At 50.4% G+C, this 18,302-nt stretch overlaps 1 protein-coding gene across 4 annotated transcripts in view; it reads right to left on the bottom strand.

Annotated features, from left to right (window-relative positions):
* DLG5 (discs large MAGUK scaffold protein 5) overlaps nt 1-18,302 on the bottom strand; it is a 136,247-nt gene that overhangs the window by 30,415 nt on the left and 87,530 nt on the right. For 3 of the 4 annotated variants that reach the window (XR_015552452.1, XM_087431989.1, XM_087431990.1), the window contains exons 9-20: nt 17,026-17,151; nt 14,406-14,538; nt 13,849-13,976; nt 13,021-13,196; nt 12,559-12,662; nt 9,762-9,854; nt 7,296-8,315; nt 6,419-6,542; nt 5,910-6,132; nt 4,335-4,447; nt 3,571-3,660; nt 3,115-3,265 (exon numbers count right to left, since the gene is read on the bottom strand). Coding sequence is in view for 3 of the 4 variants with exons in the window: in XM_087431989.1 (XP_087288115.1) it covers nt 3,115-3,265; nt 3,571-3,660; nt 4,335-4,447; nt 5,910-6,132; nt 6,419-6,542; nt 7,296-8,315; nt 9,762-9,854; nt 12,559-12,662; nt 13,021-13,196; nt 13,849-13,976; nt 14,406-14,538; nt 17,026-17,151 (2,481 nt within the window). In the remaining variant the exon portion in view is untranslated. The remainder of the gene's footprint in view (nt 1-3,114; nt 3,266-3,570; nt 3,661-4,334; nt 4,448-5,909; nt 6,133-6,418; nt 6,543-7,295; nt 8,316-9,761; nt 9,855-12,558; nt 12,663-13,020; nt 13,197-13,848; nt 13,977-14,405; nt 14,539-17,025; nt 17,152-18,302) is intronic. The other variant, XM_004426900.3, reaches the window with a different exon arrangement.

Below are 18,302 nucleotides of genomic sequence, written 5' to 3'. Positions count from 1 at the left end.
CATATTTACGTGTCTATTATGCGTAAAAGGTTTCTATGGAGGACTTTACCAAAATGTCAACAATGGTACCTCTAGGTAAGGGGAATCCTTACTTTTTAATGTCCTGAGTGATCTAAATTTCTTATAATATGCACAAAAGCTTTCTCAGAACAATAAGGCTGCTTTGTAAAAGAGATTTATAAAGTATATTTCATAATATTACAAATAGCTTAAAATATAACATGAAGGAGGAAGTGTTTATGTATATAAAATAATATAAACAATAAAACACACATCTAAATAATATATATATACCTCAAAAGGTTAACAGCAATTGAATCTCTGGTTGATGAAATTAGATGCGACTTTTTTTCTTTCTACTTTTCCCAATTTTCTACACAGTAGTCCCCCCTTATCCATAGTTTCAGTTACCCACAGTCAACAGAGGTCCAAAAATATTAAATGGAAAATTCTAGAAATAAACAACTCATAAGTTTTAAATTGTGCACCGTTCTGAGTAGTGTGATGAAGCCTCGTGCTGTCCCTCTCTGCCCCACCCAGGCCATAAATCACGGCTTTGTCCAGCGTATCCATACTGTATATGCTACCCGCCCATTAGTCACTTAGTAGCCGTCTCGGGTATCAGACCGACTGTCATGGTATCACAGTGCTTGTGTTCAAGCAACCCTTATTTTACTTAATAACGGCCCCAAAGCACAAGAGTGGTGATGCTGACAATTCAGATATGCCAAAGAGAAGCCGTAAGGGCTTCCTTAAAGTGAAAAGGTCAACGTTCTCAACTTAATAAGGAAAGAAAAAAAGTTGTATGCTGAGGTTGCTAAGATCTACGGTAAGAATGAATCTTTCATCTGTGAAATTGTGAAGGAAAAAGAAATTCATGCCAGTTTTGTTGTTGCACCTCAAATACGTATGTGTAGGAAAAAACAGTATATATAGGGTCCAGTACTATCTGTGGTCTCAGGCATCCACGGGGGGGTCTTAGAACATATCCCCAGTGGATAAGGGAGGACGACTGTAAGGAGTAGTTATATGATAATGTACTTTAGAGTGCGGAAAAAAGGGGACTATTTTTAGTAAGTAACCCGTTCTTCAGTCAGGTCACACATGTTAAATTTTATGCCTCTAATTTGATCCTAAGCACTGTTAGGGCAGGAATCACTGACACTTTTCTCTCCCCTGGAGCAGTCCCTGGTTCTCTGTACACTGTCGGAAGCTAAGGGGAAGCCTGACCACACGTGACAAGGCCCTTTCTCTTTCTAAGGAACTCACTGCATTTGGGGAAGATCCTGTTTCTCAATGACCTGACTTGGGTGAGTACAACAATGCACTTGACCTGCTACTTACTGCAGGTCTGCGCTCCTGTCTGTACCAGACAGGTGAGAACATCACGAACGTTTCCACAGGCATTGCACCTGATTCCCCTATGGCCCCAGCATATTGATGTATACTTCAGTTCCCTCTCAGGTTCTGTCCAGTTAATACATGCTAGGTTTGTTGTCTTACAAGTTCAGATTTCCAAGTCAAATGAGATTTTCTTAATGAAGGACCTGCCCAGGGTCCCTCCAGTGGCTCACAGCTACAAGAGCCCTCAGCGTTTTAGATTTGAGTGGATAAGAGTAGCTCTGTTCCTCTTAAGTGATTAAATAAAGACAAGTTCAAGTTTAATCAGATCTCGTAAAGACCTACAATCCAGATAGAACCTCTAAAACATAAACATGATCTAGCAAATTCCACTTTGGAGGACAACAGAGGTGCATGAGGTGAGCACAGAGCTAGTGCGGGGAGTGATGGACCTCTCAGAGGAGGTGTATCTGGACTGACGTCAGCCTAAGGTGACCTAAAATCTCAGCAGAGATCGGCCTGCATTTCAAAATGAACCAATAAATGGCTAAGCTGTACATTTATGCTTCATATACTTTTTTTCTAAGTGTTTTTTTTTTTGTTTTTGGTGAGGAAGATCAGCCCTGAGCTAACATCCGTTGCCAATCCTCCTCTTTTTGCTGAGGAAGATTGGCCCTGGGCTAACTTCCACGCCCATCTTCCTCTGCTTTATATGAGATGCTGCCACAGCTTGGCTTGACAAGTGGCACGTCAGTGCGCGCCTGGGATCCGAACCTGCGAACCCCGGGCCACCGAAGCGGAGCGGGTGCACTTAACCGCTGCACCACTGGGCTGGCCCCTATGTGTATTTTATTTCACAATAAAAAACTTGAAGGGGATGGGGACAAGCGATGTGGCTGTGTTCTGGGGCCAAAAAGCAAAGGATAAGAATGAGTCCTAAGAGAAGAGAAGCACCATATGATTTCACTCATATGTGGAAGATAAACACGTGGATAAGGAGTACAGATTTGTACCCACAGATTAGAAGGGGGTGGGGGGTGGGTGAAAGGGATAAAGGGGCACACACATATGGTGACAGATAAATACTAGACTATTGGTGGTAAGCATGATGCAGTCTATACAGAAATTGATACATAATAATATAGAACGGAAATTATACAATGTTATAAACCAATATGACCTCAATAAAATAATTTTTAAAAAAAGAATTAGTCCTTATTCTAATTAGGGTGGGCCAGTCACCAACCATGTGACCACAGACAGATCATTCCAACTTTCCTCATCTGTAAAATGGGGCCAATAATAATAATGATGATGATGATGATGATGATGCTGCTGCTGCTCATGGGATTGTTGTGAGGATTTCATGACTTAATACATGGAAAGTACTTAATCAAGGGCCTGGGAAATAGTGAACAGTGCCATTACATCATCATCACCATCAGGTTGTCCCCAGCATCATTTGCTGTAGCCCACCCCCTCCTGTGGACACGCAGTGGAAGGAGCCCACCCTGCTCCTTACCTTGCCATCTACTCGGGCCCCACTTCCTGCATCATGTGCTCACGGGACTTACCAGTGACGTGCTAGGGTAACACACCGGTGAATGCTAGGTGACCCAAACTAGAAGGCCTCGCCTGGGATCGGCTCAGTCGGAACCCTCCAACCCCTGCTGCTTCTACCAACAAGCCCCTTCCCTCGTCTGAGCCCTGGCCCGCTGCAGGGACGCGCTATCCACCACTGTGCCCACGCCGAGATGACAATGTCATGCTCACCTGTCCTTTCTTCGCTCCCCAAGGGCTGCAGGATTGATGGCAATTCTGGGCAATGTGGAGGCTGAAGTCTGGGACTGGCTACACGAGGACAGGGTGTCGATGCTCAGGGGTGACTGCGGAGGCGTGCTGCATTCCGAATGTGACAACGACCCTGCCAAGAGAGGCGGAGGGTGATGCAGGCCACAATCCCGTATCCCAGTTCCCCAGCAGCCAAGACCAAGAGGGAGACGCCATCCAGACACCTGGCTCCACGCTGCAGCCACATGACACAGCCTTGACTTCAGATGCAGGGCTCTGTGGGTCTTTCCATACCCCACATCACCAGGCCTGAGGCTGAGCTCAACCAGTGTTTGCTGACTGGCTGAGATGAGGAGGAAGTTATAAGCTGTGCCCAGACATCCTATGATGAGGAAGAGTGAGAAAGCAGGCAGGGAGGGGGTGCTGAGAAGGTCCTACCTCTGTCGGAGCCCACAACAGACCGGGGGTATCTCGGCGTTGATGGGATTTTAATGCGTTCTGCCTTGAACTGCAAGTTGCTTGAAGATCCTATGGTTCCACAAGGGGACAAAACTTTAGGCCTGTGATTAAACACCACCCCTCGCTCCCTCACCACCGCTTCAGTAGTCAGGAAAGATGCTCGGTCATGACAAAATGCAAAGCGAGGCCCTGCCATTTATCCTGGGTGGGGCCTAAATGTTAAACAGTCAAGAAAAGCACATATTTAACGCCCAGTACTTGAATAAACTGTGCAGGCCTAGACTGCTCCAGAACAGGATCACACAAACCTCAATCCTAACCCCAAACAGAGACAGTAACCTGAGTGACAGAGGTGACTGCTCGCTTCCACCCACAACACTGGAAGCAGCACCACCAGGGTCTCTCTATGAGGCAACTCCTGGACTCTACCCTGGGTTGCATTTCCCATGAGTGAACAGCAATACAAAATCCCCCAGAAAGACAGACAAGCTCAGGGATGGGGAGCAAGGCTCCCGGGCCAACGGGTCACCTGGAACAACCACATGGCCACTAGGGAAAGTGGAAAGGACACAGAATAAGCCAGGGGAAATGGCTTGGAGTGCAGCGTGGAGCCGACCTCAGCCCTGGGAGGGGAGAGGGGCCTGGGAGGACAGGCCACCAGGAGGTCTGGGCATGAGGATCCAGGGAGAGGTGAAAAAAGGCCAGTGCCCACTACACGCAGAAGGTTCTAGTGTTGCAGTTACCAAGGCGGGCGCTGGAGGGCAGTGAGTTGGACCCGTGGGAGGCTCTCATCTCAGAGTAGTCGCTGCAGGCCCTGTGGCTGAGGTCCAGGCTCAGGCGTCCCTGGTGCTGGACACTGTGAGAGAAGCAGACAGGTGAGGGGCTCGAGAGGAAGACCAGGACCAGACGAGGCCACTGGGGAGCAACACAAGTGAAGGTCTTGGGCCAAGGCCTCCTTGAGCCAGCAGAAGGGAGATCCAGAAGCCACTCGCTGTCAGCTGAGGACAGCGGACTGCCCACAGCCATGCTCGGAGGTGGCACCTAAAAAGGGCCCTGCATGCAGTAAGAAGGGGCACACCAATGGAGAGGTGGCACATCCACTTCAGCCCGGGGCTGGGATTGGGCTCTCTGCAAGGAAGGGCCTTCTGCAGGGAAAAACAGAGGCTCTGAATCCTCGGTGGGTCCAGGGAGGTGGAGCCTCTCCTCTGGGGTGGGCAAGGAGAGGCTGGATGGGCAATGAAGACCTAGGAGAGGGACCTGTGTGCCTTGCTCAGGAGAGCATGCCTAGGAAACTGGAGGGCAGAGAGCACAGGCATCGACTACATCGGGCTGGCTTGTCCTTTTTAGCTGTGAATGAGACCACGTCTCTTCCCTAAAACCCTCCAGGGGTCTCTACTGTACTCAGAATAAAACCCAAAGTCTGTATGATGGCTGCAGGTCCTACAGGATTTGTGCCCTATGACCTGGGCTCTCCTCCCTTCTCACCATACCTTTGCCAAGTTCCCCTACTCTGTCCCAACAGCCCACCACACTGTTCCCAGGTGCCTGGGCCGCGGCACCCATGGCCCTTCTTCCTGCAGACTCCACCCCAGGTCTTGTGCAGCTGGCCTCTTCTCAGTCTTGTGGCCACAACAGCACCTCCCCACCACAGGGCCCTCCCCACCACCCCGTCTAACTCTCCACTCTTCTTCAAGTCACAGCCTAGCTTGTCGCCCTGTGTTACGATCTTCAGAGCTACTCAGCACTACCTGATATCAATTACTCTACTCATTTTTTTCCTGTCTGCTTCCCACACTTGAACACGACGCCACTTGAGAAAGCTTGTCTACTTAGTTCTCCACTGTATCCGCTTAGAACTAGAACAGTCCATGGCAGGTTGCAGGTGCTCAATAAAAACTTGTCAAATAATTGAATGAATGAATGAATGAGTGAGTGACCTTGAGCCGTCCATTCACTTTTTAAGGCTCAGTTTCCTCATCTGTAAGACAGAGACAATAATGGTCCTTAGCCCCCAAGATTGCCATGGCGATTCAATGAGATGATGTTTATGAAGGTCTGAGCACAGGGCCCGGCACGTGAGCACTCAAGCATCAGCTGTCTTCACTATCATCTTGCTTTCAGTACCTTTTCAAGCTCCATGCTGGGGAAAGAAGAGCATCCTTCAAGTTCCCTGGGATCACAGCACTGCTCTAATCAGCCCCTTCCCAGTGAGGCAAGGACGCTGCTCCGCCCACGAGCCTCTTTATTCACCAGTGGCTCTATGTCCAGGTGGGCTTGGATGGCTGGGGTGCAGGATGGTGTGGGGTGACTTCACATACCTGCCATGCAAACCCTGGGGGCCGACCTCTCTGGGGACGGGCGGAGAGCTGCAAGGACCGACCCTGTGGCTACGCACAGTGTAGATGGGGTTCCTCAGGATGGAGCTCACAGTGGTGCTCGGGGTCATACTCCGGGGAACAGTGCCTAGAAATGGGCTGAGTGAGAACTGCCCCACAGCACCAGCCAGCCCCAGACCTGTGCAAGCTACTGGCCTTTCTCCATCTGTAAAACGGGAGAACACTCTTTAATGCTTCCTATTTCCCAGGCTGCTATGGGAAGAAAGCACTCTGAAGACCTAAGAGATGTCAAGAAAGCACACTGAAAAGCTAGGAGATGTCACTGATACAAGACTAAACATCCAGACGGGGCAGCAATTGCTAGTTCTTTGGACCTCTGGGCTGAGGACACAGAGCTGCTCCTTGAAATGTCTCCCTCCACTCTCCCTGGGACTGGGCAGCCCTGTGAGCCCACAGTGACCCTCCTCCCCGGCCCTGCCCAGCTGACTCACCCACAGATGCTCTGCTGGGGTAGAGTGGGGGGTTGCTGTGCCGGTTGGAGTGCCCTGGCGAGTAAGGGGACCACTCCTGGAGCTCTGGGGAGAGTTCTCCACTGGCTGGGATGCACTTCTGCTCCTGCAAAACCAAGAGGCAGTGGCTGGAAACAGGGAAACGTGCGGGCTTTTGCAAGCGATTTCTGTCCCCTGTGCACTAGCTCTTCCCACTCAGACACACGAAGTGACAGTCGGGAGAGGTCACTGCTCATTCATGTTGCCTTACACACCTAGAAGGGAGACCTTCCTTTGAAAATACTCTGGAAGAAACCACAGAGACAGAATCCATTCTTGCAAATACACAGATTATGTGCGTAGAAGGTGGAACGCATGTGTGCATCAGGCACATAATGTAACAACGCCACACAATTTGCACAGCTGTGTGAAGCTCTTTGTCTGCAGAGAGTAGCGTGGACTTACGCTCCAGCTCATGGTAATCTCTTCCTTCTGGAAACGACTACAGCACCCATGTGTGCTACCCTGTCTCCCTAAACCCTTCAAGGCAGGTCCATGTCATGTGGTTTTGTTGTACAAGTTCAAAAGCTACTTGATTTCAAAAGCAAATCAAACACTACGCCCAAGAAAGGGTTCCTCTCTTGGCGTCACAGTCCCACCGACGCGCACACACCACGTTACTTTCCCATCTCCTGAGGGGGCTGCTACCCGCTGGCGTCCACCTGCCACCCCCTTCCCTTCCTGCAGGTAGGTGCCAAGAGCAAAGGCAGAGCAGCCAAGGCTGATCACAAGCCCGGGGACGGTGCAGGGCCACTCTGGGGCATTCTCACATCAACCACCCCTCTGCCCCCTCCACTCCCACCCCGGGGCTGGGCTCTACCTCCAGGAACTGAGCAGGAATCACGACCGGAGCGAGCTTGGGCCGGAAACTGGGAGCAGACTTTGGCCGGCGGCGCTTCTGCCCCAGCTCATCCATCTTCTGGGAGGTGAGGTCCTCGTCACAGGACTTCTTGGCGGGCAGGTAGGAGGAGTCCCCTTCCCCTTCAGGGTAGTAGCTGGAAGCGATGCGGACCCTGGCCTTGCGAGGGGGTGAGGCGTGCATGGGTTCCCCAGGGTCCACGTCAGGGGGCAGGGCACTCGGGGGGCTGGTGGATGGGGAGCTGCCCACCAGAGTGGCCTCTGACTCGGAACTGGTTTCCAGCCTGTGCTGGAACTTAATGGAATCGCTCCTCCTGGGAGGTTTTGGGGGTGTCAGAGGCCCTACCCTCTTGGAGGGCTGGGGGGAGTGAGCAGGCCCAGGGCCCGGGAGCAGGTAGTCTATTTTGGGGGGTGTCTGGGGGCGTTTGAAAGTGTTAGGGTCAAAGATAGACTTTCTTTGCTTTGGCTTCTTGTAAACAGAGAGCTTCTCGGGCCCTGCCGTGGAGCTGAGCACGGCCTTGGGCCAGGTCCCACCACTGCTGGCGTTCTCGGGCTCTGCCTTATCCAGGGGTGCCTCGGTCACCCCAGAAGAGCCCGCCTCAGTCTCAAAAGGCAGTAGTGGCCGCCGGCTGCGCACGTCCACCAGCCCATAGCCACGCTCCCCAGAGGCGTCTGAGCGGAAGGAGCTCAGGCTGCGCTCAGAGGCGCTGGGACAGGCCTGGGGGGAGACCGAGAAGGGTCCCCCAGGGAACGGCTTGTGCAGGAAGGAGCTGCTGCCTCCTGGGGGGCCCAACTCCTTCCTGTCCTCCAGCCTGTCTGCATAGAAGATGTCCGTCTGCGTGGAGTTATTGTGTTGTATCAAGTTCCGCTTATTCTGAGCCTGGACCTCGGGGCCATGGGCTCGGAAACTCAACATCTTATCGGAGTCCTTGATGTTTTCAAAGATGTTCTGGCCACTCCATGAGGAGCTCTGAGGGAACACCTGAGTAGGGATTGCAGAGGAGTGAGAAAGAGAGCAAGTGAGACCACAGGACCTGGAGCTGCCACTGAAAAATGTCCCTGGAGGTAAAGCGATCATCAGGAATGGGCCACACACACCCCAAAAGATAAACAGACACGCATACACACCCACATGCATGCAGGCACACCTGTCCCTGACAAGTGAGGCTTTCTCATGGCCCTGGCCACTGTGAACCCACAAGAGAACCATCAAGTTCTCTTGGCTTTGAGCTCTTTCTCAAATCATCCGCACAGTGTGTCCTGCATATTTTTAAAAAATTAAACGTGGGGCCAGCCCGGTGGCACAGCGGTTAAGTGCGCGCACTCCGCTTTGGCGGCCCGAGGATTCACAGGTTGGGATCCCGGGCACACACCGACACACCGCTTATCAAGCCGTGCTGTGGCAGGCGTCCCATATAAAGCGGAGGAAGATGGGCATGGATGTTAGCCCAGGGCCAGTCTTCCTCAGCAAAAACAGGAGGATTGGCAGATGTTAGCTCAGGGCTGATCTTCCTCACAAAAAAAAGAGTAGCCAAAAAAAAAAAATTAAACGTAAAAGTAAAAAATTCATTATTAAAAATACATATCATGTAGTATGAAACCTAGAGGAATTTTAGGGCAGTGAAACAAGTCTGCATGATACACGTTATCATACATTTGTTCAAACACGTAGAATGCACAATGCCAAGAGTGGATCCTCATGTAAACTGTGGACTTTAGTTAAGACTAATGTATTAATATTAGCTCATCAATTGCCACAAACGTACCCCCCTAATGAAGATGTTAATAGGGGAAGCAGAGGGGGGATATGAGAACGTTCTGTACTAGATCAACTTTTCTGTAAACCTAAAACTGCTCCCAAAAAAGCCTACTAATTTTAAAATAATTTTTAAAAACATCTCTTAGTGAAGCGGATTTTTTCCTACCTTCTATTATCTTTTCAACTATGTAGAAAAGTTGATAGAAAAGTACAACGAACACCCATAAACCCACCATTTAGATTCAACAGTATTTTGCCAAATTTTCTCTACCTATATTGCAGAACATTTGAAAGTAAGTTACAGCTATTATGACATTTCACCTCTAACAACTTGAGCGTATACTGCCCCAAATAAGGCCATTCTCCTATGTAACCCCAATACCATCATTACACCCAGGAAAATTGACAATCCCCTAAGATCATCTAATTATCCAGTCCAGATCCAAATGCACCCCATTGTCCCCAAAATGTCCTTCATAGCTATGTTTTGTTTTTGTTTTAAACCAGGATGCTGTCAGGCCTTGTGCGCTTTGTAACTGCACTTTATAAATCAATACCATTTTTCAATGATCCCAGTGACGTGAAGAAGTAGCTCACATATACGGAGCTGAGGCTTTGCCCACCCCGGGGAAGGTGAGAGCAGAGCCGGGGCAGGGCAGGGGCCCTTACCTTCAGGAGGGACAGGGTCAGGGAGTCCTGGCAGCTACGCAGCAGAGATTCACACTCATTCAGAGATTTGTTGTCCAGTGCAATGCCATTAATCTAGGGGAGAACAGAGGGCCTATCAGGCCCACCGCCAGGATAGGGGCTCTGCCCACCTGCCAACCTGTGCTGGACAGTGGGCCTGGTTCTGTAAGGCACCCAAATCAGGAGTTGGCAAAGGAGAGAAAGCCTCTTCCCAGTAAGGCCCACGGAGTCCAGTTAAGGGGCTTCTAGGGCAAATGAAACACACAGCCTTAAAATCACTCTAGGGGAAGATGTTTGCCTGTCTGGGACCAGAACACCAAGGTCCCAGGGAACATCCTGGCCCTGCCGCTTCCTGCTGCGTGGTGATGCTGGACCACGGCTCAGAACTCCTTCATGTAAAAAATGGAAGATAAACACCTACGCCCCCCAGGGGCAGGAGGAGACTACAACCAAGATCATGGTGGGAAATGTCACGGATGTACCACAGGAGATGAAGTATCATCACTGTTCACAAAACCTCTCCCTTATGCCTTAATCTCCATCCGCATCTCTCAGGTACGTTCCAATCTTTTTAAACAGCGTATGTGCAATAAGTGAATGGTTAGACTGGGACGCATCCATACCGTGGAATACTACCCAGCAATGAGAAGGAACACAGTATCAGCACACCCAACCACATGACAGATCTCACGGCATGATGCTGAGTGAGAAAAGCCATCTCGAAAGGTCACATAGTATACGATTCTACTTATACAATATTCTCTAATTGACAAAATGATAGAGCCGGGGAATAAATTAGTTGCCAGGGGTTATGAGCCCGGGGACAGGGTTGTGGGTGTTACTATAAAGGGGTAACACGAAGGAGATCTCTGTGGTGGTGGTGGCACAGTTCGGTATCTTAATTTGTTTTGGTTACCTAAAATGTGATAAAATGACAGAACTATACACACACACACTGTACCAAGGTCTACTGCCTGGCTTTGATGCTATATTTATGGAAGATGTAATCATTAGGGGAAACTGGGTGAAGGGTACATACGACCTCCCCATACTATTTTTGCAACTTTATCTATTTATTATTATTTATATAACATTATAACTGAATCAATTATTTCTGTAATTATTTGAAAATCAGAAGTTAAAAAATATATATGCAGAGTGATTATCTTAGAGTGGTGGATTAATTTGGTTGTTTTTTTCTTCATAACCTTTCCACATCTTAAAATTTTTCGTGGACACATATTGCTTTTAAACTCTAGCTCCCCTCAAAATCTCAAAAACACTGGCAAAGATGGGAAGCAATGAGCTCCCCCACACACTGCAGGTGGGACTGAAAAGGCCACAGTCTCTTTGGGGCACAATGGAAAGATCTTATCAAATGTCAAATGCTTATGCCCACTGATCCACCAATTCCCCCACCCCAGGAATTCACCCATGGCACACCCCTGTGTGTCCCTGTGGAAGGATGGAGCAGTGGCTATGCAGCATCCCTGGTAAAGGCAAAGACAACCCTGACTGTCCATCGAGGGGACTCACTCAACAGCTTGTGCTGCCACTAAGGAGCATGCAGTTACTGAAACGACCTAGACAGATCTAAAGATGTGAATACACAAGAACCTCGGGGCACGCTGTTAAAAACAAAAAGGTTAGCAGCAGTATATGTTATGATCCCATCTGGGTTTAAAAAAAGAAAAGTGGGAGATATACATGTTTTGAATGTTTCTGGGAGAAAACACAACACATCGTTAAAGAGTTGCTGTCAGGGTGGCAACTGGTAAATGAGGAGTCTAGAATTGAAGGAAGAGTTATTGTCACTGTGTGCCTTTTGTATGACTGGGATTCTGTACATGAGCCATGTAAAAGTGTATGACATTTTCAATTTTAAAAAGTCAGTTAGAAGTATTAAATGTGCATGCCTATGACTAAGCAACCTCAGAGCACACAGGGGTCTGGTCACCAGGGATGCCATCAGTGTCCCCAGCACGGCTGTGCACACAGGTGAAGTTCATGGCAGGGCTGTTTGCAATTGCAGCAACTGAAAACAACTTATATTTCCATCAGTGGGGACAGGATTTAAACTATAGGGAATCAAACAACAGAACACCATGAGATGGATAAAAATAATAAGGATCGAGTTGGAAAGATATCCACAATGTAGAATGCAAATTGTAGAATAACATAGGATGATTCCATTATAGTTTTTTAAAAAGCAAACAAAACCCAGAAAACCTACATCTGCGTATACAGATTTGTATGAGCGCTTATGATCTGGTTGGGAGCACATCTTCCAAATGGGGGCAAAGATTATCTTTAGGGGCAGGATTAAAGGGAAAACGGGGGCTACCACTTTTTATACATTTTCGTATTGTTTGAATATTTGACAGCGAACAGGTCTTACTTTAGTAAAAATAAATTTAAAAATAAATGGATATAATGTTTAGTAAAACAATATGTATTTTTTTAAAAATTGACCTAAATATACATTAATGTGTAAAATAAAGGCTATAGATAAAGACATGAAAAATGTTAATAAAGGTTATCTATAGGTGGTAGCAATATGGAGGATTCTTATTTCCTTCCTATACTTTTTCTGTATTTCCTAATTTTCTACAGTAAATAGAAACATACTACCAGAAAAAAAAAATCATGTTTAAACGTTCACATTTAAAGAACAAAGTGAATATAAAAACTCCGCTCATTACTTCTTGTTCAAACCTCCCAAATGTAATCCAGCTGTCTATGTGCGGCAGACAGCCCTGGCTCCATCCCCAAGACTTACCGCCACAATCCTGTCTCCCACGGCGAGGGATCCCTCTTTGGCGGCCGGGCTTCCGGGCACCACGGCGGCAGCATACACTCCATTCTCCAGACTGATGCCACTGTCTGCGAAGCACAGTGGCCCTGGTTAGCCCCTGCCCGGGTAACACTGCCCTCCGGTGTCTCATCTCATCTTTGTGAGATTAACTTATAAAGGGGATGTTGGCAGACTGCGACGTGTCCATCCCAGCACCCCACCCAGGTCAGATCACCCGGGGGCTCAGCCACACGTGGTCTGGTGAATCCAACAATCAAACACAGACAAGCAAGACTAAGGACCCAGGCGGCCCTCTGCCGGGGAAGCACGTGGGCTGCATTTAAGCAGCATCAACACCTCATCCTTGGGCATGAGGTGCTCCTGAAAACACACGTGTCCTCTCGGCCCAAGAAAGGGGTGCTCTGCCCACCCCTGTGGGCCTGCTACCTTTCTGTCCACTCAGGTTGATGTGCAGCGGCGTGACCACCTTCCCGCCCAGGGACTTCCTCCGACGCACCACCATGTTGATGGCACCCTCCCCGTGGAGGAGGGCCTTGACGGCCTGCTTCTTGTCCTTGTTGATGAGGTCCACGTCGTTGATCCTCAGCAGCCAGTCATTGACCCTGAGGAGGGGCGCGGCCGGCTCAGCACCCGGTGGGCAGGCCCTGCTACTCCCATTTGGGGAGCTGAACATCAGAAGGCAGGTGCCCCACACACACATTCAGAAAGACTTCCTCTTCCAGGAAGGTCAAATGATTAAACTCGTAGATACTGGAGCCAGACTGCCTGGGTTCAAATCCCGGCTCTACCACTTACTAGCTGTGTGACCTAGCCCCTCCGGGCCTCAAGGTCCTCATCTGTAAAATGGGGGCAATAATAGCACCTACCTCACAGGACTGTAAAGATTAACGAACTGATTACATAAAGCGCTTAAACCAGTACTTAGCAAATAGTAAGCATATTTTATATCATTACTATTTCACGGAATGAGCATGCAATGCACACTCTGTGCTTTCACCCATACCTCTGAGCCCCTTTCTAGCCAGAGAAGCAAAGAAGGTAGCACCTTCTTTGAAAGATCAGATTCAGCGGCAATGGCGAGTCAGACAGTCCTTTAAGAACAAGGTTAGCAGTTGAGCCCGCAGGCCTCAGGCAGACTGCGAGTCCCTTGACGCTGGGGGGCATTCGTTTAACTGCCATCTGGCTCTCAGGTCCTTTGCTTTGGGTTGGAGGGCCCCACCTTCCCTACAGAGCCTGGGCCTCCTCAACTCTTACCGTAAGCGGCCGTCAGCAATGCTTCCTTTGTCCACTTTAGTGACAAATATGCCACAGTCCCCTGGCAAACAAGGCTCATTCACACCTTCTGCCATATCGAACCCCAGTGCCTTCAAGTCAATGTCCTCCTGTCAAGACAGCAGCAGCACACTTGACAGAGCAGCGATGAGAAACATTTGGCTCTTAAACGCCAAGCCACTCACTGCAACGTGGGGATCGTCCCTGCACCACGTCTGATGGGGCACTGGGTCCCCAGGATGAAGCCTGTGAGCAGCTGCAGTCTGCTCACAGTCACCCGCAGCAGCTCTGCTCTTCCCTCTGCCTTCCACGCACCGTGCCAGCGTCCACTGCTGGAGAGGACCCAGGAGACCAGCCTGCTGCAACCCAGCGTGGACGTGTGCAAGGGAAGGAAGCAGCCACGCCCCGGGAGGAAGAGCTGTACCTCCCAGCTAGCAGCCGTGAAACCGCGGGACACCGCGAGAGGGCGGTCCTCCCCTCCCCCTTCCCAAGTCTCCAGGTCCGGAGAGCAAGGGAGAAAAGACACGAAGGCAGCTTACCGTCTCCCTTTCAAACTCGACAACTTCCGTCTCCCACTCCATGGAATCCGTGTCGATGGCCGAGTCGTGGGAGCTGTGGGCCATCAGCTGCCGGAAACGAGCCTCCTTTTCCAACTGTGACTCCATCTGCTCCCTGTGAACAGAGAGAGCCATGGCGACGGCCCCCGGGGAGGCAGAACATCCCACCCAAGTCACAGCTGGGAAACAAGGCAGACTACTCATGGAAGCTCAGCACGGCTCCTTTCCCCCTCGTACTTCATGCCAGCTTCCCAATAAATCCAGGAGGGTCAAGGTCAAGGCTTCTGGGATATCAATGGGTCTTCATAGTGGTTTTTTGTGTGTGTGTGGGAGGAAGATCGGCCCTGAGCTAACATCTGCCAATCCTCCTCTTTTTTTTTTTTTTGGCTGAGGAAGACTGGCCCTGGGCTAACATCCATGCCCATCTTCCTCTACTTTATATGGGACGCCGCCACAGCACGCCCTGACAAGCAGTGCGTCGGTGCGCACCCAGGATCCGAACCAGCGAACCCTGGGCCGCCGCAGCGGAGCGCGCGCACTTAACCCCTTGTGCCACCTGGCCGGCCCCTCATAGTGGTTTTTTAAAAAACACTCAGAAATTCTTCCCAAATTTATCTACAGGTTTAATGCAATTCCTATGGAAATGCCAGCAAGACTTTTTGTAGATACAGACAAGACTAATCTAAAATTTCTAGAGAAAGGCACAGGGATTAGAATGGTTAAAACAATTCTGAAAATGAAGAACTAACGAGGATGAATTACTCTACTTGATTTTAAGACTTTTTATATGGCTACAGTAATCAAGACTGTGGAACTGCCAGCAAGATAGACACATAGATCAACGGAATAGAATAAAGGATCCAGAGATAGCTCCACAAAGTACAAAAGGTGCAAAAGTAATTCAACGGAAGAGAGACAGTCTTCAACTAATGATGCTGGAACAACTGGACATCATGGCAATGAATCTCGACCTATGCCCCAACCTTATATAAAAATTAACTCAAAATATATCTCTGACTTAAATGCAAAAGAATAAAACTACAAAACTTTTAGAAAGAAAATATTAGAGAAGATCTTTGAGCTCTAGGACTAGGTTAACGCTTCTCAGACATAACACAATACATTAAAAATAAAAATCAATGAATTAGACTTGATCAAAATAAAAAACTTAAGCTCTCAGAAAGATCCAGTTAAGAAGTTGGAAAAAGACTCAGAAACCTTGTACTATCCCCCAGTGACTTGTATGTAAACCTCTTCCTAAAACCTGGGCCCAGATGACCTTTCCAATTCATCAGTGCCGCCCTTGGGCTCCCGGCACACTCATGACCTACTCTGCGTCCTGTTCAAGTGGACGCGCTCCCAGGTCCACACCCTTGTCTGCGCTGTGCTCTCACTGGCCAGCTCTAGAGTGCTACCCAGCCTCCGCGGCAGAGCTCCACAGCCTCCCTCCCGGGACACAGCCCGCAGCCGCAGCCCCCCTGCACAGCCTGAAGCCCCACATCTAAGGCTCACTGCACTCCTCGCCTCTCTCACCCCCAGGGGCACGTCTGCTGCTTCTGCAGATCGGGGGCTTCGTGGGCAGCAGCACGGACCCCCTCGCCAGCATGCAACCGGTTAGAGAATTTAGCAGAGACAAGGTGCAAATACAAATGTGCTGAATGAGCAAACAAATGGAACTCGACTTTCTGAGAAGTTCCAGGCAACTCCAGCCCAATGAAATGCAAAACCTCCTCCCATGCTGGCCTCCGAGGGGCCGGGCTTTGCCTTAGTTTGATTCCATCACTTGCTAGACCCAAGGCGGGTCCCTGGAGAGAGCCTTTACCTTGCCTCTTAACCCCTGAGATTTTCTTTAGTGCATTCAAGCCCCAGAGGTTCTGGGTTTTTATTTAACCAATGAAGCTATTTGTCTTATGTTAGGCGATGTTGTTGAATGGGGAAGGAGGAGAAGCTGTCACTCCCTTCAGAAAGGTGTTGCTTGAGTGTGCGAGGCTCGCACACTCACAAGTGTCTCACTGCCCCTTCACCACTCTATCAGCTTAGGAAGCTTTAAGGATGGATGGAAAGCCACTGCTTCTCAGCTAGAGTTTGGTCCTGGATGCGGTGACAGCTACTGGGCTCTGCCGATTTCTCCTTAAACTTTGATCTTTGTATTTTCAATCCACTGCTTAGGGTCGCCGAGTCTGAAATGACACCCCTGGGAGCAGTGCTGCAACCGAGGGGAGGTTGTCTGACACCCCAATCTCCTCCAAATAGACATCCAAATACCACAGGCAGAGCGGCCAGTCACAACTGCCGTCAAAACACTGCATCAGTCTGTCATCATTTGGTTTGCTGACGTATTTGTCTCTCGGGTGGACCCGCCTTTGGTCTGTCTCCTCCTGTGAGCTGTGAGCCCCACAGGTGGGCTTGTTCAGCCGTTTCCCGGATGCCTCCCACAGGCCTGGCCCATAGAGGGCAGGACCCACTCTACTGACTGACAGGGGCAGGCAGAGTGAAGGGACAGATGGCCAGGCCCACATGTGGGGCTGCCTTGCCCTGGGGGGAAGGGACACCACTCCCCTGGGCATAAGCCCACCCCAGGCAGGCGCCCACCCCAGCATACTTGAGCTCCTTCAGCTCCCGGCTCACGTCGTTCTTCTGTTTGCGAGTGTCGTCCAGGCTGCGCAGGGCCTCGGCCAGCTCGCTCACTGCCCGATCCCGCTCCCGCCTCAGGTTGTCGCAGAGCGTCCTGGCAGAGGGGTCAGAGGGCAAGGTCACTGTGAGGGGCAGGGGACAGAGGACTCACGGCCTGCAGTGGATAGCCCTGCAGCCCCCACTCCTGAACACTCCAGGTGCCCGCCTCACCCCCAGATGCCCAGAAGGAGTGCTTTACAGTCTGGAGGTGAGACCACCCAGGCCAGCCCCATCAAGGGTCAGAGGGGACACTGAGGACCCAGGAGAAGAGGCACCACCACAGTTACCGGGCAAGGAGCATCAGGTTCCAAATGTCCGGTGCTCGTCCCACTGCTTCACCCTCAATGTGCCTGGGGTTAATGACCACCTTCCACCTCCAGCCCACCTTGCAGGCCCCTGTGCACCCACCACCTGCCTCATAAATACCCACATGGAGGCCTTTCTAGAGCTGTCCCCGACCCCACAACTAGACTGAGCCTCTCACTCCAACAGGAATCATGCCTCACACATCTCTGCAGCCCTGAGCTCTGTGCAGGTGGAAAGTGCTGGCCTGACAACTCTCTACTAACGGCCCTGTGGCTTCTGGGGCCCCAGCACCACTGCAGCCATTCAGAGAGTAGGTGGGGACAGGTGACCTGGCAGCAAGGGAGTCTGTGTTCCGTGCCACCTACAGAACTACATCCTGTCACCGGCTGGACCCTGGGGCTGGTCCCTACCTCTCCATGGCCCCAATTCCCCCACCACCCTGAATCTTCCTCTCCTGACCAGCCCAAGTGGACATCAGTCTCTCCTCCAAATGGCCACAGGGATCTTTCAGAAACTCTCAACGACCAAGTCCTTACTCACCACCACCACCACCAACACCACCACGGCCTCTCCTGGCTCTACCCCAGCCAAGGATCAAGTCTACACTCCCGGGCTTCCCTGTCAAGGCCCTTACAACCTGCCCTCAGGAACCCTGTCAGCTGCCTCTCCTGTGACTCCCCAAGTGCACGACCTGCTTCAGCCACTCCACGTCTGTGCCCTGAGCACACCACACACCTTTGCTCACGACGTTCCCTCAGGCTGCAACACCCGCCCCCTTTCTCCACCTGGAAAAATTCCACTCATGCTTAAGTTCTAGCTTGAATATCATGCTTTCAGGGGAGACCTCCCTCCCCACCCTCCCCAGTGCCGTGCATGCCCCCATCACAGCTCTGACCTTGG

The sequence above is a fragment of the Ceratotherium simum genome, chromosome 6 (genome assembly GCF_057802395.1).
Source record: "Ceratotherium simum simum isolate JZ-2026a chromosome 6, ASM5780239v1, whole genome shotgun sequence".
NCBI lineage: Eukaryota > Metazoa > Chordata > Mammalia > Perissodactyla > Rhinocerotidae > Ceratotherium > Ceratotherium simum.
Note: the sequence above shows the minus strand (reverse complement) of the source record. Positions and strands in the feature narration are given on the sequence as shown.